Genomic DNA, 22,362 nt, shown 5'->3' on the forward strand with positions numbered 1-22,362 from the left:
ACTTCGATCACTGTAGTCTCAGTGTTGTGTATGAGGTGAAAGCCAGGTTAGAGGGGCTTGTGTAAGGAATGGTGGGCACAACAACACATTCCAATAACCATCCAGTTATTGCCACAGAACTGTACGTTGTGGATGGTTATATGGAACTCTTGTTACATCAGAAACAGTGGAGTCTAGTTAAGATAAACTCTGCTAAGATCAGACACTGCTTGAAATTAAATTTTGATAAACAAAACTATTTCCTTTCAACATCAACTATCACATTCAAAATGTTGGTCCGTAGCCAAACGTGATCAATTTTATAGCCCTTTCCATACGACAGTAATGTCTTAATCAAGTCAAGGTGTGAATAGTGTTTCTCTGTCTCCAAAACACACCGCTAGTCAGTTCAGATCGCAGAGCAGGGCATGGTTGTATTTAGTTTGGGATGTCAGAAAATCTATTATGCTACAAGATTAACATTTTTAGCACCACTGCAAATATAAAGCTTACACTATATTTGACGGTGTTGGTGTGTTTAGTACCAGTTGCAAGGGCAGGGGAGCTTTCACTATTCTGTGTAATGTAACTATTTTTCTCTCAACAATTCATTTTCTCCACTCATTTTCCCCTCCCTTCCTCTCCTGAAGGCTCAATAACAGTCCTACAGACTGACAGAGCCCCGTGGTACCTCGCCAAGTACCCAAGATGAGCTGCTGCTTGGGCCAAGTGAAGGTTGGGGGAGAAGTTCCTGGACTCTATGTTTCAGGAGATGGTCACACCTATGAAGTTAATTACTGCAGATGTAGTCCGTGGTCAGGGACAGGACGGTGTGACTACGAGTGAGGAAGGTACAGGGATCCAGGATGTAGTGTTGAAGGAGACGCAGCCCTTGTTCTTGTCCAGCAGGATCGAGGTTCTTACTCCCTGTGAGGGCGGGAGCGGGGACTGCAGGGAGGATGAGCAACCTGGCCACAGCACCGTGGTACAGGGGGCCATTCAAGTGGAGGGAGTAAAAAGAAATGTTGTAGTGGTAGGGGATAGTATCATTAGGGGGATAGATAGGGTTCTCTGCAGTCAAGAGCGGGAGTCCCGAAGGCTGTGTTGCCTGCCTGGTGCCAGGGTTAAGGACATCTCTTCTGGGCTGGAAAGAAACTTGCAGTGGGAGGGGGAGGATCCAGTTGTCGTGGTCCATGTTGGTACAAACGACGTAGATAGGACAAGGAAGATGGTTCTGTTAAAGGAGTATGAGCAGCTAGGGGTCAAATTAAAAAACAGAACCTCAAGGGTAATAATCTCTGGGTTATTACCTGAGCCACGAGCGAATTTGGCTAGGATAAATAAAATTAAAGAGTTAAATGCGTGGCTCAAAGACTGGTGTGGGAGAAATGGGTTTTGCTTCTTGGGACACTGGCACCAGTACTGGGACAGGAGGGAGCTGTTCTGTTGGGACGGACTCCACTTGGCCAGTGCTGGGACTAGAGTCCTGGCGAATCATATAACTAGGGCTGTAGAGAGGGCTTTAAACTAATTAGTGGGGGGGAGGTTTCTAGAGAGCAAATAATAGAAATGACAACAGAGAAGGTCATAGACTTAGGTAGCAGTGGGGGAATTAAAAAACAGAATGTGTCAGGAAGGGACAGAAGGTATGGAGTAAAAAGTAAAGTACTAAAAAGGGAAAAAACAGGAACTAAGTGTTACAAAACATATTTGAAAGTTCTTTATCTGAATGCACGTAGCATTCGTAACAAAATGAATGAGTTAACGGCACAAATAATGACATATGGGTATGATCTTGTGGCCATTACAGAAACATGGCTGCAGGGTGACCATGACTGGGAATTAAACATACCAGGTTATTTAACAATCAGGAAGGACAGGCAGGAAGGGAGAGGAGGTGGGGTGGCTATGTTAATAAAGGAAGGAATCACTATAATACAGAGAAATGATATTGGGTCAAAGGAGCAGGATAGTGAAACAGTTTGGGTGGAGGTAAGGAATAATAAGGGGAAAAAAACACTAGTGGGTGTAGTCTATAGGCCTCCGAACAGTTGCAACTCTGTTGGACGGAGTATTAATCAGGAAATAGTTGAGGCTTGTAATAAGGGAACAGCTATAATTATGGGGGATTTTAATTATCATATTAACTGGACAAATCAAATTGGGCAGAGCAGCCTTGAGGAAGAGTTCATTGAGTGTATTAGGGATGGGTTTCTTGAGCAGTATGTAACTGAACCGACCAGGGGGCAAGCAACCTTAGATCTGGTCCTGTGTAATGAGACGGGATTAATTAAAAATGTCCTAGTAAAGGATCCCCTTGGAATGAGTGACCATAACATGGTTGAATTCCATATTCAATTAGAGGGTGAGAAGGTTGGATCTCAAACAAGCGTGCTGAGCTTGAATAAAGGAGACTATGAAGGTATGAGAGCGGAATTAATTAGAGTGGACTGGGAAAATAGATTAAAGGGTAAGACGGTACATGACCAGTGGTGTACATTTAAGGAGTTATTTTACAACTTCCAAAAAAAATATATTCCACTGAGGAAAAAAGGGTGTAAAAGAAAAGATAGCCATCCGTGGCTAAGTAAAGTAATTAAGGATAGTATCCGACTAAAAACAAGGGCATATAAGGTAGCCAAATCTAGTGGGAGGATGGAAGATTGGGAAGTCTTTAAAAGACAGCAAAAAATAACTAAAAGATTGATTAAGAAAGGGAAGATAGATTATGAAAGTAAATTAGCAAAAAATATAAAAACAGACAGTAAAAGTTTCTATAGTTATATAAAAAGAAAAAGGGTGGCTAAAGTAAATGTTGGTCCCTTAGAGGATGAGACCGGGAAATTAATGGTGGGAAACATGGAGATGGCAAAAACACTGAACAATTATTTTGTATCAGTCTTTACAGTAGAGGACACTAAGAATATCCCAACACTGGACAAACAGGGGGCTCTAGGGGGGGAGGAACTAAATACAATTAAAATCACTAAGGAAGTGGTACTTGGTAAAATAATGGGACTCAAGGCGGATAAATCCCCTGGACCTGATGGCTTGCATCCTAGGGTCTTGAGGGAAGTAGCGGTAGGGATTGTGGATGCATTGGTAATAATTTTCCAAAACTCACTGGACTCAGCAAAGGTCCCGGCAGATTGGAAAACTGCTAATGTAACACCCTTATTTAAAAAGGGTAGTAGGCAGAAGGCTGGAAACTATAGACCTGTTAGCCTAACATCTGTGGTTGGTAAAATGTTAGAGTCCATTATTAAGGAGACAGTAACGGGACATTTGGATAAACATAATTTAATAGGGCAAACTCAGCATGGTTTCATGAAGGGGAAGTCATGTTTAACAAATTTGCTTGAGTTTTTTGAGGAAGTAACATACAGGGTGGATAAAGGGGAACCAGTGGACGTAGTGTATTTAGACTTCCAAAAGGCATTTGACAAGGTGCCACACAAAAGATTATTGCTCAAGATAAAAAATCACGGGATTGGGGGTAATATTCTGGCGTGGGTGGAGGATTGGCTCTCTAACAGAAAGCAGAGAGTTGGGATAAATGGTTCGTTCTCAGATTGGCAACCAGTAACTAGTGGTGTTCCGCAGGGGTCAGTGCTGGGTCCCCAACTCTTTACAATCTATATTAATGATTTGGAGGAGGGGACCGAGTGTAACATATCAAAGTTTGCAGATGATACAAAGATGGGACGGAAAGTAGTGAGTGAGGAGGACATAAAAAACCTGCAAAGGGACATAGACAGGCTAAGTAAGTGGGCAGAGATTTGGCAGATGGAATACAATACTGGAAAGTGTGAGGTTATGCACTTTGGCAGGAAAAATCATAGAGCAAGTTATTATCTTAATGGCAAGAAACTGGAAAGTACTGTAGTACAAAGGGATCTGGGGGTCCTGGTGCACGAAACTCAAAAAGTTAGTATGCAGGTGCAGCAAGTGATTAAGAAGGCCAATGGAATGTTGGCTTTTATTGCTAGGGGGTTGGAATATAAAAACAGGGAGGTATTGCTGCAGTTGTACAAGGTATTGGTGAGGCCGCACCTGGAATACTGCATACAGTTTTGGTGTCCATACTTAAGAAAAGACATACTTGCTCTCGAGTCAGTACAAAGAAGGTTCACTCGGTTAATCCCGGGGATGAGGGGGTGGTCATATGAGGAGAGGTTGAGTAGATTGGGACTCTACTCATTGGAGTTCAGAAGAATGAGAGGCGATCTTATTGAAACATATAAGATTGTGAAGGGGCTTGATCGGGTGGATGCGGTGAGGATGTTCCCAATGATGGGTGAAACTAGAACTAGGGGGCATAATCTTAAAATAAGGGGCTGCTCATTCAAAACTGAGATGAGGAGAAACTTCTTCACTCAGAGGGTGGTAGGTTTGTGGAATTTGCTGCCCCAGAAAGCTGTGGAAGCTACATCATTAAATAAATTTAAAACAGAAATAGATAGTTTCCTAGAAGTAAAGGGAATTAAGGGTTACGGGGAGCGGGCAGGAAATTGGACATGAGTCTAGGTTCGGAATGGTCATGGCCCTGTGGGTAGTGGAGTGGGCCCAGGGGCCGTGTAGCCTTGTTCTGCTCCTACTGTGTTCTAATTCTGTTAGATTTCAGGAGATGGTTTTATTCCTGTTCCTGGCTGGGGTGGAGATCGTCTTTACAGAAGGTAAGTACGGTAGAAAATATAGGGACAGAGTGATCTCCTGGAAGAATTTCGATCGCCTAGATGGGTCGGAGAGGAATTTCCCAGATTTTTTTCTCCCAAATTGGCCATTGGGTCTTTATCTGGTTTTTCGCCTCTCCCGGGAGATCACATGGGTTCGGGTGGATGCAGAGTGATAGAAGATTTGAAGTTAGGATCAGATCAGCCATGATCTTATTGAATGGTGGAGCAGGCTCGAGGGGCCGATTGGCCTACTCCTGCTCCTATTTCTTATGTTCTTATGTTCTAAGGTGTTTTCTTGGGATGTGCAGCTGCTCCTCGTGAACTACTGCTGTATTCTCAGGGTTTCACAGGTCTCTTAATGTTATCCTCCTGCGTGTCCAGAGACTCACTTCTCCAATCAAATGGCGCAAGGCTCTTGACTTTCTGTGCATGGCAAAATAGATGTCACCTCGTCTCCAGCAGAGCAGGAGAGGCTTCATTGGGGATGGGTGAGCACCTCTCACTATGTCCCTCATTCTTCTCCCACCAATTGAGAAGGCTGCTATCCTGATTCATCAGGGCCTTCCATTTTTGATTAAGCATAGCGATTGAATGGTCCTGGTACACCATTTGCACCCATTTGATGGTACCCCATTATTTTCTTACATGTTTATAACTAGGACACCGAATCCCCCACTTTCATCCCTAACTTCTTCCTTACTCTGCCTTGCTAGATAAGGGAAAATTATTCTGAGGGTTAAATTATGAGGACAGGTTGCATAGACTAGGCTTGTCGTCCCTTGAATACAGAAGATTAAGGGGTGATTGAATTGAGGTGTTTCAGATGATTAAAGGATTTGATCGGGTAGAGAGAGAGAAACTATTTCCACTGGTAAGGAGTCCGGAACAAGGGGGCAGAACCTTAAAATTTTGTGCACAACAAGATCCTACAGATAACAATCAGATAAATGACCAGTTAATCTGTTTTTAGTGAGGGAAGAATGTTGACCAGAACACCAGAAGAATTCCCTGCTCTTCTTTAAAATAGTGTAGTCGGATCTTCAATACCCACCTCAACAAGCACCAAGCCTTGGTTTTACCTCTCATCTGAAGAATGGCACCTCTGCTAATTCAGTGCCCCCACAGCACTGCACAGGAGCGCCAGCTTAGATTATCTGCTTAGGTCTTGGAGTGGAGCTTGAATCCTCTGCCTCAGAGGCAAGGGTGCTACCAATTGAGCCAAGCTGACACTATCCTAGTTACTAGGAAGCCATCTTCATAAGCAAATAGAAACCACTTTGGAAGTTTTCAAAATGTTCTGCAGGCTTGGCTCCAAAATGCCACACCCATTTGAGCATGTGGATTGATGCATTGCCTTTCAAAGGAGTCAAAGAATCAGGCAAGGAAGGCCAGCAGTGGCCCAGAGAGACAACAGATTACACTTCTAACATTAGCTTACCATCACTGCCTCCCAAAGTGGGAAATCCCATCCAGTGGTTTTCAGACAAATTCACCAACCCTGCGCTCCAGCAGGGAGCCTCACTCAAAGGCCGCACAGGGCAGGTTCAACACTTGAGTGCCAATTCTCCAGCCCGTGCTCCTTTCAAGCAAGGCTGCTTGCCGAGAGCGTGGGCTCAGTAAATCGACCCTGGTATTTTAGCTTGTGAAGTGAATGGGTGAAGGAAGCTCTCAGGAATGTCAGCTGTGGGTCGCACTCTCACCTCTGAGTTAGAAGTTTGCGGGTTCAAGTCCCACTCCAGAGACTTGAGCTCATAATGCTAGGCTGACACTCCAATGCAGTACTCTGCACTGTCGGAGTTGCCGTCTTTTGGATGAGTCGTTAAAACGAGGTCCCATCTGCCCTCTCGGCTGGACATAGAAGATCCCATGGCATTATTTTGAAGAAGAGCAGGAGAGGTGTCCTGGCCAATATTTATCCCTCAATCAACACCACTAAAAACACGTTACCTGGTCATTATCACATTGCAGTTTGTGGGAGCTTGCTGTGCGCAAATTGGCTGCTGCGTTTCCTACATTACTACAGTGACCACACTTCAAAAGTACTTCATTGGCTGTAAAGCCCTTTGGGACATCCTGAGGTCATTAATGAAAGATGCTGTAGAAATACCTCTTTTCTTTCTTTCCCCCTCAAGATTCTGGGGGTGGGAGGGGGAATCGCTTTCTCACACGCCAAAGAGCTGTTGGTACTAAACATGCGGGAAGTACTGCCAGGCTCGGAAATGAAAGGTTCCAGGGCCAGTATTTTGTAGTCTCCAAAAGGATGAGAGAATTCTGAACCATCCTGGAGAGAAGGGCCTTGGAAGGAGACTTGTCCAATTGCATGTGGAGGGTGAACTATATTTAAAGACTGAGACAGAGTTGAAGAAAGGCAAGTCACTTTGATATTGTTCATCAGTTCAAAGCTCTTGTTGTCGTTTATAATACTCACATTTTGGTCTGTCCAACACCGATATCTGTTTCCTTGTTATCACATGGCATCAGTGTATGACTTCGATAGCTGAGGAAACAATACAATTGCAATAAAGCAAATGTTGCAAACATGTGTTTATTTTTCTTTCTTCCTTCAGGATCTGGGGATAACGAAAGTGGGCCACATGAAGCGAATTCTCCAGGGAATTAAGGACCTCGGCAAAAACACGTCTATGCCAGATGTGTAGCTGTTCTGGTGCTATCTCAGAAAATGGAGAAGCATTGTTTGGACTTCCCCAAGGAGTCTGTCGATCGTAGGACATTCTACAGGCTTTCCGCTCAGCACGATTCGTGACCTCGCTGTCGTCACGGTGCAATGTTCAGGTGTTTGCTTCAGTTAATGTGGTTTTTTTCTAACCTTAAACTGTCTTGAGTTTTACTGAGGGTTTTGTGCCAATGCAGTTAACCCTCAACAGCCATTTTAGATTGTGTTAACGTGACAAGTCCTAATATGCATCGGTAAACATGGGTTTACACTGAACTGCATAACCCTCCTGGAAACAAGGATGCTGCAAAATGGTAAATACAGGTGCAAAATATTTCAGGACTTCCTTCAGCGAGGGCCGTGGATCTAAAAACGGCTTATTTTTATTGCAATTACATATCAATTTAATGCAGACAATTGCCTTTATTGCGTTAGAAGGCGGAATTGATTTGTATCCTATACAATTTTTGGAGTGGACCCATTATCAGTGTTTCTTGACCAGTGAATACGGTCTGCGGAGCATATCACTCAATGGCCAAGGAGTCTAATTCAGACTGATGTAGGAAACACATGCAGTGTAGCATGCATGCAGATTATACCGCATGGTGTGCCTGCTTGAACTCTTTCTAGGATTGCATGACATATGCCGAATGCTTCTTTTTTTTAAAAAAACTTGAACAAGTTTTATATCTGTTTAATAGAGTGTAACTTATTACTACTGAAGTGTTTGTTAATGAAAGGTTGTTTCTGCTCCTCTTATATTTTGCATGAGCACATTTCTTTGGCAAGGACTGGTTCACAGGAGACAGTAGAGTTATGCCGCCCGACCCAGAAAGGAGCAGCCTACCCACTTCCTCATTTGAGGGCAATTCAGTGGCTATTTGGCTATACATGAACCAGGGGGGCTTGCGACAGGGTAGCACTCATCATGAGCATCTCTGTGATGGATGTATTTTTTATATAATATATATTTGTGTGTGTGTGTGTGTGTGTGTGTACAGGTCTGCTGGCAATACATGATTTTGGAATTTAATGGGCAGGAAAAGCATTATTGCATTTTTGACTGTAACAGCCAATACAAGCAGTTATTACAAAAACCATGGCGATAACTTGTTTCTTTTCCTCATTTCAAGTTAAACAGCAGCTTTTTGGATATCCCGAAGCTCCCTGTAAACTTCAGCTAAACACAAATGAGAAGATAAAATAATGGAATAGAAAGTTTTAAGAAAAAAACACAAAAGGAGGACTGATTCTAGCTGTGCAGATTTGTGCAGTTAGAATCAGACAGTGCAGAAGGAGGCCATTCAGCCCATCGAGCCTATGTTGGCTCTTTGAAAGAGTTCTCCAATTAGTTCCACTCCCCTGCACGATCCCCATAGCCCTGCAAATTTTTCATTTTTTTCATATATCCAATTACCTTTTGAAGGTTACTATTGAATCTGCTTCCACTACCCTTTCAGGCAAATCATAACAATTCGCTGCGTTAAAAAAAAATTCTCATCTTCCCTGGATTTTTTGTGAATTATCTTAAATATTTTAAACATGTAAAATTTTCCTACTGGAAATACCTATTTCCATCGTCATTGTGTTTGTAATCCCCCTATGTTTTCCAAAATCTGCTACGAACAAGACTGTAGAACGCTGATGCCACCCAGCTCTACCTCTTCATCACCTCTCTCAAAGCCTCTTCTGTACTGTCAGTCTGCTTGTCCATCATCCAGTCTTGAATGAGCTGTAACTTCTTCCTGGTAAATATTAGGATGGCCAAAGCCATTGTCTTCGTTCCCTGCCACAACCTCCATACCCTTACCACTGACTCCATCCCCCCACCTTAGCCACTGTCTCAGACAGAATCAGACAGTTCCTAACCTCAGCATCCTATTTGACCCTGAGCTGAGCTTCCGACCCCATCACCGCTCCATCACAAAGACCACCTACTCCATGGCATTGACACCTCCGCCCCTACCTCAGCCCAGCTTCTGCTGAAACCCTTGTCCATTCTTTTGCCATTTCCAGACTTGACTATTCCAATGCTCTCCTGACCAGACTCCCGTCCTTCTCCCTCCATAAACTTCAGCTTACTCAAAATCCTGCTCCCATATCCTATTCTACACCAAGTTTCACCCTGTCGTTGCTAACCCAATGCCTGAAATTTAAAATTCCCATCCTCCCTACATGGCCTCACCTCTCCGTATCTCTGTTGCGTCCTCCAGCCCTTCAATACCCTCCCCCCAAACTCGGTTCCACTGATTCCGGCCTTTAACTATCACCCCCTCCCTTCGTCCCACCATGGGCATCTGTCCTTTCAACCACCTAGGTCCCATTCTCTGGAATTCCCTTCCTAAACCCCTCCATTTATCCTCCTTTAAGACTCTTCTTAAAACCCATGACCATGACCATGCTTTTGGCTCCGAAAATCTCCTCCTTTGGCCGAGTGCCCATTTTTCCCTTGCATCTCTCTGAAGCACCTTGAGGCATTTTTCTGTTAATGGTACAAGTTGTTATTGTTCCTGCTTTTTACATTCCCACAAATGTGTAGTAATGTCATCTTGCAATATTGGCTTTGGAATTTCATTGAATTTCAGTACCTGGAAGGGCAGAGCTTCGAGCTTGGCCTCCTGGCTCAGAGCCTTACGAGACATGGGCATGAGGCAGAGAGAGCGAGTGAGTCCCAGTTTCTGCATTCGAGTCTTTAATGTGAACCAGCCTGTAGAATGGACACTTCTTTGCAACAAGAATAACAAATCTTTATTATGATATTGATTGATATTTTCACAAAGCGTGATTGCATAGTGCTATAACATTGAAAGTATGCAGTTGACCTGCATTACTATATTTAATGATATATATGTGCTGCTTTCTTGGATTGGTGTTGTACTGATAGAAAATTTATATATAAAGGACATTAGGAAACTGAATCTGGATGAATGTTGGTCTGAATATTGAGTCATTTATACCCATTTAAAGGTCATGTGCAAAATCTCCCCCCAGGTTTGAAATCAAAATACTATCTGCCTATACAGCCATGTTGTAAATTGGGTCTTTCATTCAGGTCTCCTTCACAGCTCTACCAAAGATTTCATTCGGTTCTTACAATTTGTCATGAGAAAGCATGTGTCTGCCTCCATTTGAATTGTTTAGCCTATTCCCAGACCCACTTACTATTCAAGGCACCACTCGGTCCTTGCACGCTAGTTACCACCAGCGGTCACTCCAGTGTGTGGGTGTTGGCAAAGCAGAGATCTTGAACCAATGTCAGGTTATCCATCCCCAATAGAAACTGCACCCAAACAGCTGATGAAATAGTCAGGTGAAGATTTAGCCATACTTGAGGTGTGGTGCAGGAGCTTACAGGCAGGGACAGATCCTCCATTCCAACCCTGGTCTTCTGCAGGGCAGCAATGGGGAGGGGCATGGTTGGGCTATCACAATAGCCCTCAGTGCCCCTGAGCTATGGGGGGGTGGAGGGAGGGAGCATGTTGCAATCTAGTGATGCAAGAAGTGTGCATTTTTGTTCATTGGATGAGGACAGGGTAGGGATCAGCTGTCATAGCTCTGTGGTCCAAAAGCCCTACCAACACCTACAGTCTGCACTGGCACAAGATGAATGGTCACTTGGATGAGGTACTGGAGGCCCACTACCACTTATGGAGCTTTACTCCAGCTTGAGTTGCTGCTTTCAGGAGAGAAGCGAAAAGAAGGGAAATGCAATACAATGAACACTTTTGTTCAAATATCTCCGTTGAATAAGGGCAACAACCTGTACCTGCCTGTAACGAGCTGTTCCTGAAATCAGATAGAATGCCTTGTTTGAGATAGAGTGCCAGGCAGAGGCTACAGGGCTCTACAGTACATTGTTCAGCCCTGTACCCTCTACCTAATCCTGTACAGTTGGATCAGAAGTGTCCAAATCAACAGCAAGAACTTAAATTTATAGAGGTCCTCATGAAAAGGAATATCTTAAAGCTTTACAAGGGGGGTGGGGTGAAGACTGCAATATATTTGGACCAAGTGGAATACATCAGTGCCTGTAGGATGAGCGTATCTTCCAAAAAAGGGCATCAAACTTATTTTGACTCATCTTGCATAGGTACCATGATCAAAACCAACACCAATACTGAATCTCCTCCAGCCATTCATCAGTATAGATACTGTAGTATAGAATGACACAGGACCTGGCACTCTGATGCCAAACACCAGTGACAATTTTTCTAGATAACGAAATAGTTGACAAACTGCCATAGAAAATACAGTGACACTATTCTAACCCCTCCCTTCAGTGTTTGACCAGTTCAAGGAACCATATTCCTGACTTGCACGATAGTTGCAACAAGGAGTTCATTTGCTCACCAACCAAGTTGAGCTTCCACATCTCCTAGGTATGGTTAATCCCCTCTAATCTATGAAATCCTTTGAAAGTTTCCAAGCCAATGAAAAATATGAAGGTGGCAAGCGCATTGTGCTGAGCAGACAGTGGGACCTAATATCCCACCTACTTCTGCCGAGACTTCAAGCACTAGTGGGCCAACAGGACGCCAAGTGTGTTTTGCTTTATGGAACTCGATCAAAGATTTACCAGGGTTTTACCTTCGGTGGTCAAAGGGGTGCACATTGCCGTACCATTAGTTGGTTCAGTATGCTCGAGCTGTTATCTGATAATCACCAAGAAGTTAGGGATTCCTGATCAATAACACATTTAAAAAAAATCAGAACAAGTACCTACAGCAACAAGAATGTTTATTGTAGTACAGACACCGTGCTCAGGTAGTGGGAAATGTCTGTATTTCCACATACCGATCGAACAGCACACAGTGATTCCTGCTCAGACCAGGTAAGGAGGAGATACTTCAACAGCTAGCAGCGCTCAAAAGTAGAAAAGTCATCCAGTCCGAATGGGATGCATCCTAGGTTAGAGGGAAGTAAGGTTGGAAATAGCGGAGGCTCGGACCACAATCTTTCAATCCTCCTTGGTTATGGAAGCCAGAGAACTGGAGGGTTGCAAATCTTACACCCCTGTTCAAAAAAGGGGGGGAGAGATATACTATAGGCCAGTCAGCATAACGTCGGTGATGGGGAAACTTCGAGAGACCATAATCTGGGACAAAATTCATTGTCACTAGGAAAAACAAGGGCTAATAAATGACAGCTAATATGGATCTGTTAGAGGCAAATCGTGTCTGACAAACTTGATTGAGTTCTTCAATGAAATAACAGAGCGGGTTAATGAAGGTAGTGCACTTGCTGTTGTGCATATGGACTTTCAGAAGGAGTTTGATAAAGTGCCAAAGAATAGACTTGTTGGTGAAATTGAAGCCCATGGCATTAAAGGGACAGTGGCAGTTTGGATACAAAATTGGCTAAAAGACAGAAAGCAAAGACTGGAGGGAAGTGTACAGTGATGTCCCCCAGGGGTCAGTATTAGGACCACTGCTCTTTTTGATATATATTAATGACCCGGACTTGGGTAATCGGGTGCAAAATTTCAAAGCTTACAAATGACACAAAGCTCGGAAATGTAGTAAACAGTGAGGAGGATAGTAGCAGACTTGAGGAGGACAGAGACAGACTGGTGAAATGGGCAGACACGTGGCAGATGATATTTAATGCAGAGAAGTGTGAAGTGAGGTGTGGCAATATCAATTAACTGGTATAATTTTAAAAGGGATGCAGGAACAGAGAGACCTGAGGGTTCATGTACGCAAACCTTTGAAGTTGATAAGACTGTTTAAAAAAAGCATACGGGATCCTGGGCTTTATAAATATAGGCATAGAGTCCAAAAGCAAGGACATTTTGGTAAACCTTTATAAATCGCTGGTTAGCCCTCAACTGGAGTATTGTGTCCAATTCTGGGAATCACACTTTAAGAAAATGTTGCCTTGGAGAGGTTGCAGAGGAGATTTACCAGAATAGTACCAGGGATGTGGGACTTCAGTTATGTGGAGACACTGGAGAAGCTGGGACTGTTCTACTTAGAGCAGAGACGGTTACGGGGAGATTTAAATTATATGAGGTTTTGATAGAGTAGATAGGGCTAAACTATTTCCACTGGCAGGAGGGTGGGTAACCAGAGGACACAGATTTAAGATAATTGGCAAAAAATCCAGGGGGAAATTAAGAAAAAAGATTTACGCTGCGAGTTGTTATGATCTGGAACGCACTGCCTGAAAGGTTGGTGGAAGCTGATTCAGTAGGAACTTTCAAAAGGGAATTGGATAAATATTTGAAAAGGAGAAATTTGCTGGGCTCTGGGGAAAGAGGAGGGGGAGTGGAACTAATTGGAGAGCTGTTTCAGGGAGCCGGCACAAGCACGATGGGCTGAATGGCCTCCTTCTGTGCTGTGCTGTGGCTGGGGTCTGCTTTTCCCTCAGCATTGTTGTTTGTAGGTTACTAGAATCTGCTGTGAGAAACCTTCTCCATTAGTGTGTGTGGCAGATATCCCAGCTTTTTACACTGCTGTGGAGGATGGTCTAGTGAGGGACGATGGGAAAGTTACTGTGAATGCTGCACGTTCGCTTCCAGTGACCACCTGCTTTTCTAACAGTGCTGTTGATCCACTTCAAAGAAGCAGATTAATGCCTCCATTTAACAGCAGGGAGGAATTTGGTACGAGACTGCCAAGTGTTCGTGTGATAGGACTGCCCGTAAGTTTCTACGTTACAGTATATGAGAGAAAGAAGAAAAAAAAGAACTTGCATTTCTATAGCGCCTTTCACGACCACCGGACGCGCCAAAGCGCTTTACAGCCAAGGAAGTACTTTTCGAAGTGTAGTCACTGTTGTAATGTGGGACACGTGGCAGCCAATTTGTGCACAGCAAGATCCCACAAACAGCAATGTGAAAATGACCAAATAATCTGTCTTAGTGATGTTGGTTGAGGGATAAATATTGGCCAGGACATTAGGCAGAACTCCCCAGCTTTTCTTCAAAATAATGCCATGGGATCTTTTACATCCACCCGAGAGGGAAGAAAGGGCCTCGGTTCAATGTCTCATCCAAAAGACCACATCTCCGACAGTGCAGCACTCCCCTATTACTGTGCTGAGAGTGTCAACCTAGATTACGTGCTCAAGACTCTGGAGTGTGAAAATAAAGGGAAGAAGCTCTCAAGTTGCTAAATGGGACTTGAGGGCATTAGAAAGTTTGGGCACCAGATCCATCCTGTGAGGAATGGCTGGAGTTAGATGGAGTGATCCTTAGATCTTGCTCGATGGGTCCACCCAGATTTGAGCCAGTGATACAACATTTAAAAGTAGTGGTTCAGGGGATTACGGAGGAGATAAAATGAGGAGGAAGGCAGCTTATTTAATAAAGGGATTGTCATCTTCATTATTCCTAAATGCTCACCGTTTAGCCACCTACCCGTCTTGTGGCCTGGGTCAAACTCCGTTTCCCTGGACAATTTGAGGGCATTGTAGTTGAAATTCATTTCTATTTAAAAAGGGTACAGGTGGCACCTGACTAGTCAACACAGAGCTGAGCAGTTACTGGCACTGAGTGGGTATATAGGGCATGTTGATGCAAAGTTAGCTGCGATTGCTGAATGGCTAAAGTGTATTCCAGCACAGGCCCCCAAACGAAGGCAGATACAAACCTTTTCTGTTTGGTGTTGCTTGCATTTGACGAAACCCCTGTGATATGTGGAGGAGACCTTCCCCTGCAGAATAAGGACCACTAAACCTTTGGATCCCTAATCTACCCTTCCCCTATGTTTTTTGAAAGCTGTTTATAGCAACACATCCTTAATTAGCTCCCTAGAACAAACAGGACAAATTACTTGTATGCCTAGCTTTACTTGTGTCAGCAGGAGCAGATGTCTGCACTAAATCTTCATACTAAACAGCATGTGGTGAAGCTGTATCTAAAAAAAATGTCAGTCAAATTTGCACTTATCCACGCCAATGAACTGCAGTTCTTTTTACTCTTCTATGCAGTCACTTTGAAGAAAGGAGCCTTATCACTGAAACAATTTTTACCTGGTTCTTAAGGGACACAGTAGAAACTTTTTTGCTTCCTCAGAAAGAGAAACGAGCAGCAACAATAAATAATGTGATCCTTTAAGTCCTTTTACACTAATTACGAGTCAGCCTTCCCATCCATGGTCGCAAGCCACTGCTGCAACGATTGGTTAGTACATCAGAGCTGGGAATGCCGAAAACCCAATTCAGAATACTGCACTGTATGAAAACTGACTGACAAGACTGTGTCATGAGGAATTTCTAATGTACTGGGGCAAACTCCTGTTTGTAGATATTCAGGAGGGCAGTGATGATTTTTTCCCCCAGTAGCCGCCCATCTCGAGTTGTGTCTTCAGTGCAACGTCCAGTGGCAGATGCTTGACACAGCTTCTTTTCACAGTGCGTTTACAAGCGAAATGTGCTGTAAAGTCAAAAGTTTTGCTTATGATCTTTAATGGGCTAAGTTGCACTAATACAGTTTACCACTGTAATGACTACACATATCTGTAAATGTACCTCGAGTATTATCCTCCTGCCTGGGATGTATTTTATACAGTTTGGATTATCTGTTCTCCATAGTGCGGTCTCCTTTGATATTTGTAAATGTATTGAAATTGTGCTGGTATTCGTGGTAGTGAAGTATAACAAATTGTGACCTTGCTATTTTCTAAGACAAACGGTTTTCTAGTTCTATTTATGGTTGTCCTTAAATCGAGTTTATAAGCTATCTTGGTGTTTACTTGCTAAATCATTGCTTACTTCTGCAGCAAAAGCAGCCCTACACTTCCAAGCCTCACCTTGTGAGGAGGCTGTTTTATACATTCCTGAACCTATTTTTCTTATCTTGTCGGGTAGTGGTTAGTAAGTTGTGAAATGGCGCCGATAGCATTTTTAAAGAAGCACCTCCATAATCCTAAATATCAAAAGGCACAGCAGAAAAGGAGAAACAAGCGAGGCTGTGATGTTGACACAAAACGTGGAAACAAATGCGTACAAAATGATCTGGACAATTTGTAAACTAAACCGTCATATCACTAGCCTGTACTTTCAGCTCCTGTCTGTTCAACTAAACGTTTGAGTTTACTAGCTGATGGGAAATTTATGCAAACTTTATATAATTCCCACATCAACATCTTTATGCAACATTCCCTTGCTTTGCTTTGTTCAGAGACACCTTCTTTGCCTTGGCACTGCCAATCTGCACCGGACTTTCCAACCTGGCAGCACCCCTTAGGGGAGAGAGTGTACCTTCCATATCCGGACAAGCAGAACGCTACCTGGGTGAATTGCTTAGTCGCTTGGTTTGCAGGCTCTTAAACACAGCGATGAGTTTCCGCATGTATCAGACGCCCATGTGACCAAGATAAATCTTTTGGGTGAATTGTTATACCATCTATATCCTGATTGCTATATTTAGCGTCTTGCCATTCTTTGTATTTTTCTGATTTTCCTCAAAGGTTTCATCCTTGCATATCAAAGCCAGATATTGAACAGTCTATGTGATACCAAATTTGGGGACTAATTTTGCTTCAGAAATGAGTAAAGCTTTAAACTGCCCAGTACCCTTCCAGTGTCATTTAAAAACCAACCCATAGGCAACAGATTTGTCTTTATGTACTCTGATAAAGGTAATGCAAAAGTGAAACGTATTTGTTTACATACTGTTTACAACAGCACAGTTTTATTTTTTAATAAACAAAATTTGGAGTATTTATTGCAAACTGTTTGGGAAAAAAAAGATGTTTTATGTGTTTTCACCCTTTGAATATAATGTTACATTTACTCATAAGAGATATTTGGGTGATTTATTTATGTAGTTGGTAATTTTATGACTACTAGAACGGATTTTGTTTTCTGTGCCTTTTATGTTTAAATGCATGGTTGAATATTTATTATTTAGGAAATTACTCAGAAGTGTATTTTTGTATATTGCTGGATTTGGTGGTTCATTTTTGTTGTACATTATGAGCTGCCTTAGGGAAAGGCAGTCTGTTAAGATCTTCCTAACGTGCTAAAATACTCAATAAATCTGAATGCATTCACTGCACAACGGCGTGTTCATTTATATTCATCTCTAATGCCTGTTAGATTTCATATCCTTGTGGGAATATTGCATAAACAAACACACCGCTTCCTTTAATAATCAATTTTCTTTTCAATTTTGTATATTTAAATTTACGGAACGAGTATTGACACCATCATTACAGCTAATGAGTTGAAGGCGGAGCAGGACTTACAGCAAACAGAATCTATTTTACAGCAGTCTATTTTACAGCAAACAATCTATTTTACAGCAAACAGAATCTATTTTACAGCAGTCTATTTACTCAGCAAACAGAATCTATTTTACAGCAGTCTATTTTACAGCAAACAGAATCTATTTTACAGCAGTCTATTTACTCAGCAAACAGAATCTATTTTACAGCAGTCTATTTTACAGCAGTCTATTTTACAGCAAACAATCTATTTTACAGCAGTCTATTTTACAGCAATCAGAATCTATTTTACAGCAGTCTATTTACTCAGCAAACAGAATTTATTTACTCAGAAAACAGAGTCTAAACAGATTCACTGTGAACTACAGCAAATGGAACTCGTGTCTCCTGAGAAAAGGATTATTTTTCCAGTGAGAATGCAGTGAGTTAAGGATAATCACATCATTTAAATTATGTGCGTAAAATCAATCTAGGCGTGATTGATGGAGGAATTATCCAATCATCTCCATTCTGGCCGGGACGAGTGGTGTCACTATATGCAGCCTTAAATTTATGCAGTTCAGGAATTTTTTTCTGCCAGGCCATCAACAGGTACACACAGGACTCATGCGTTAGTCAAAATGACTTGTATAGTTTTACCCATGAGACTCTTAAACTTTCAATACATTTAACATGCACCGTTCCCTGAGCTGGAGCTAGTTACTCACATTTTTTTGTACATTATTAGTTGTAGACGGGACAAGTAGGTGTCTAGTGCCCCCCCCAGTGGTGTCTAGTGCACCCCCCCAGTGGTGACTTCCAAAAGGCATTTGACAAGGTTCCACACAAAAGATTACTGATCAAGATAAGAAATCACGGGATTGGGGGTAATATACTGGCATGGGTGGAAGATTGGCTATCTAACAGAAAACAAAGAGTTGGGATCAATGGTTCGTTCTCGGGCTGGCAATCAGTAAGTAGTGGTGTTCCGCAGGGGTCAGTGCTGGGACCCCAACTCTTTACAATCTATATTAACGATTTGGAGGAAGGGACCGAGTGCAACATATCCAAGTTTGCAGACGATACAAAGATGGGAGGGAAAGCAGTGAGTGAGGAGGACATAAAAAACCTGCAAAAGGACATAGACAGGCTAAGTGAGTGGGCAGAGATTTGGCAGATGCAATATAATGTTGGTAAGTGTGAGGTTATGCATTTTGGCAGAAAAAATCAAAGAGCAAGTTATTATCTAAATGGAGAGAAACTGCAAAGTGCTACAGTACAAAGGGATCTGGGGGTCCTGGTGCATGAAACACAAAAAGTTAGTATGCAGGTGCAGCAGGTGATCAGGAAGGCCAATGGAATCTTGGCTTTTATTGCGAGGGGGATGGAGTATAAAAACAGGGGAGTCTTGCTGCAGCTATACAGGGTATTGGTGAGGCCACACCTGGAATACTGCGTGCAGTTTTGGTTTCCATATTTAAGAAAAGATATACTTGCTCTCGAGGCGGTTCAGAGAAGGTTCACTCGGTTGATTCCGGAGATGAGAGGGTTGACGTATGAGGAAAGGTTGAGTAGGTTGGGACTCTACTCATTGGAGTTCAGAAGAATGAGAGGCGATCTTATTGAAGCATATAAGATTGTGAGGGGGCTTGATCGGGTGGATGCGGTGAGGATGTTTCCACTGATGGGTGAGACTAGAACTAGGGGGCATAATCTAAGAATAAGGGGCTGCCCTTTCAAAACTGAGATGAGGAGAAACTTCTTCACTCAGAGGGTAGTAAATCTATGGAATTTGCTACCCCAGAGAGCTGCGGAAGCTGCAACATTAAATAAATTTAAAATGGAGATAGACAGTTTCCTAGCAGATAAGGAAATTAGGGGTTATGGGAAGAGGGCAGGGAAGTGGACGTGAGTCTAGATTCGGATCAGCCATGATCCTATTGAATGGCGGCGCAGGCCCGAGAGGCTGTATGGCCTACTCCTGCTCCTACTTCTTATGTTCTTATGTCTAGTGCCCCCCCCCGTGGTGTCTAGTGCCCCCCCAGTGGTGTCTAGTGCTCCCCCACAGTGGTGTCTAGTGCCCCCCCCCAAGTGGTGTCTAGTGCCCCCCCCAGTGGTGTCTAGTGCCCCCCCACAGTGGTGTCTAGTGCCCCCCCAGTGGTGTCTAGTGCCCCTCCCCCAGTGGTGTCTAGTGCCCCCCCCAGTGGTGTCTAGTGCCCCCCCAGTGGTGTCTAGTGGCCCCCCCAGTGGTGTCTAGTGCCCCTCCCCCAGTGGTGTCTAGTGCCCCTCCCCCAGTGGTGTCTAGTGCCCCTCCCCCAGTGGTGTCTAGTGCCCCCCCCCAGTGGTGTCTAGTGCCCCCCCCCAGTGGTGTCTAGTGCCCCCCCCAGTGGTGTCTAGTGCCCCCCTTCCTGGAACACCGGTTTAAAGTTGGATGCAGAGGGACCGTACACGAGCTCTTCCCACATGTGTCACTCTAGGTTCTTTTGCCCTCTTCCCTAACTCTTCTCCATGAATATCCACATCCTCAATGATGGTGGAGCCCAGCACTTGAGTGCAAAAGACAAGGCTGAAGCGTTTGCAACCATCTTCAGCCAGAAGTGCTAAGTGGATGATCCATATCGGCCTCCTCCTGAGGTCCCCACCATCATAGAAGCCAGTCTTCAGCCAATTCGATTCACTCCACGTGATATCAAGAAACGGTTGAGCGCACTGGATACAGCAAAGGCTATGGGCCCTGACAGCATCCCGGCTGTGTTGAAGACTTGTGCTCCAGAACTAGCCGTGCCTCTAGCCAAGCTGTTCCAGTACGGCTATAACACTGGCATCGATCCAATAATGTGGAAAACTGCCCAGGTATGTCCTGTCCGCAAAAAGCAGGACAAATCCAACCCGGCCAATTACCGCCGCATCAGTCTACCCTCAATCATCAGCAAAGTGATGGAACGTGTCATCAACAGTGCTATCAAGCGGCACTTACTCACCAATAACCTGCTCACTGATGCCCAGTTTGGGTTCCGCCAAGACCACTCGGCTCCTGACCGCATTATAGTCTTGGTCCAAACATGCACAAAGGAGCTGAATTCCAGAGGTGAGATGAGAGTGACTGCCCTTGACACCAAGGCAGCATTTGACTGAGTGTGGCATCAAGGAGCCCGAGTAAAACTGAAGTCAATGGGAATCGGGGGGAAAACTCTCCACTGGCTGGAGTCATACCTGATGCGCTATCAATTACTCATAAAAGACAGAGTTAAGAGAGTAACTAAAGGCTTTTATTAACAAAAGAATGAAGGTCTGCCTCGAGTGGTCGACCGGTCCAGAAATACAAAGGGCTGGGGAGCAGTCACCTTTATACTAGGACTTGTGGGAGGAGTCAGCCGAGGCATGTCCAGGCATGTACACAGTGGAATACAAACAGTGGTTTACCACATTCACCCCTTGTTTAAAATTGAGTCCGGCGGGGTGAAGTGTATTAAAAGTTAGTGTATTGGAGTCTCTCCGGAGGTCTTGTCTGCCGCTGTGATCGGCGTGGCGACGGCAGGGGTAGTGGAGCTTCCGGCGTCGAGTCCCGCGTAGGCTGTGGCACAGGCGTGTCGTCCTCGTAGGTGTCGAGCGGGTCGCTGGGCCCAGGCCTGCCGTCTGCTGGGGCTGGATATCAGATCGTGGGGGGGGGTGGTAGTGAGTAGTGGGTTACTGCGGCCCCCGAGGGTGCAAGGTCTCTTATGGAGACTGTGTCCTCCCGCCCGTCCGGGTATGCAATGTAAGCATACTGGGGGTTGGCGTGGAGGAGGTCGACCCTCTCGACCAGGGGGTCCGTTTTATGGGTCCTCACGTGCCTTCTCAGTAGGACCGGCCCTGGGGACGTCAGCCATGGCGGTAGCGATGTCCCCGATGTGGACTTCCTTGGGAAGACAAACATTTTCTCATGAGGGGTGGCGTTAGTGGCAGTGCAGAGCAGTGACCGAATAGAGTGGAGCGCATCGGGGAGCACATCCTGCCAGCGGGAGGTTGGAAGGCCCCTAGACTTTAAGGCTAGCAGGACGGCCTTCCAAACTGTCGCATTTTCTCTTTCCACCTGTCCGTTCCCCCGGGGGTTGTAACTGGTGGTCCTGCTTGTGGCAATACCCCTAGTTAGCAGGTACTGGCGGAGTTCGTCGCTCATAAACGATGAGCCCCGGTCGCTATGGAAATAGCTGGGGAAACCGAACAGGGTGAAGAGGTCGTTCAGACATTTAATGACCGTGGCACTGGTCATGTCCGGGCAGGGGATGGCGAACGGGAAACGGGAGTACTCATCAATAATATTGAGGAAGTACACATTGCGGTCGGAGGAGGGGAGAGGCCCTTCAAAATCAACGCTCAGGCGCTCGAAGGGGCGAGTGGCTTTTATCAGGTGGGCCCTGTCTGGTCTATAAAAGTGCGGTTTGCACTCAGCGCAGACTTGGCAGTTCCTGGTCATGGTCCTGACCTCCTCAATAGAGTAAGGCAGGTTGCGGGCCTTGATGAAGTGGAAGAACCTGGTGACCCCCGGGTGGCAGAGGTCATTGTGGAGGGCCCGCAGTCTATCGATCTGCGTGCTGGCGCAGGTGCCACGCGATAGCGCATCCGGGGGTTCATTGAGCTTCCCGGGCCGGTACAAGATCTCGTAATTGTAGGTGGAAAGTTCGATTCTCCACCTCAAGATCTTGTCATTTTTGATTTTGCCCCTCTGCTTGTTGTTAAACATGAAAGCAACTGAACGTTGGTCAGTGAGCAGGGTAAATCGTTTTCCGGCCAGGTAGTGCCTCCAATGACGCACAGCCTCCACAATCGCCTGGGCCTCCTTCTCAACAGCGGAGTGTCTGGTCTCCGGGCCTTGGAGGGTTCGTGAAAAGAAGGCCACGGG

General features: G+C 44.5%; 2 protein-coding genes across 5 annotated transcripts in view; one reads left to right on the plus strand and one right to left on the minus strand.

The window, feature by feature from the left end:
* LOC147107238 (uncharacterized) overlaps positions 1 to 10,005 on the minus strand; it is a 35,585-nt gene extending 25,580 nt beyond the window's left edge. The window contains exons 1-2 of the mRNA XM_086006095.1: positions 9,918 to 10,005; positions 7,084 to 7,152 (exon numbers count right to left, since the gene is read on the minus strand). The gene's annotated coding sequence lies outside the window, so the exon portion shown is untranslated. The remainder of the gene's footprint in view (positions 1 to 7,083; positions 7,153 to 9,917) is intronic.
* Positions 1 to 17,335, plus strand: part of dgkh (diacylglycerol kinase, eta) — a 532,784-nt gene extending 515,449 nt beyond the window's left edge. For all 4 annotated transcript variants that reach the window (XM_086006091.1, XM_086006092.1, XM_086006093.1 and 1 more), the window contains one exon: positions 7,223 to 17,335. In XM_086006091.1, the coding sequence (XP_085862217.1) occupies positions 7,223 to 7,312 (90 nt within the window). In that variant the 3' untranslated portion in view covers positions 7,313 to 17,335. The remainder of the gene's footprint in view (positions 1 to 7,222) is intronic.
* Positions 17,336 to 22,362: the final 5,027 nt, after the last annotated feature.

Source organism: Somniosus microcephalus, chromosome 14 (genome assembly GCF_052327205.1).
Source record: "Somniosus microcephalus isolate GS21.2 chromosome 14, FLI_Smic_1.0, whole genome shotgun sequence".
Classification (NCBI taxonomy): Eukaryota; Metazoa; Chordata; class Chondrichthyes; order Squaliformes; family Somniosidae; genus Somniosus; species Somniosus microcephalus.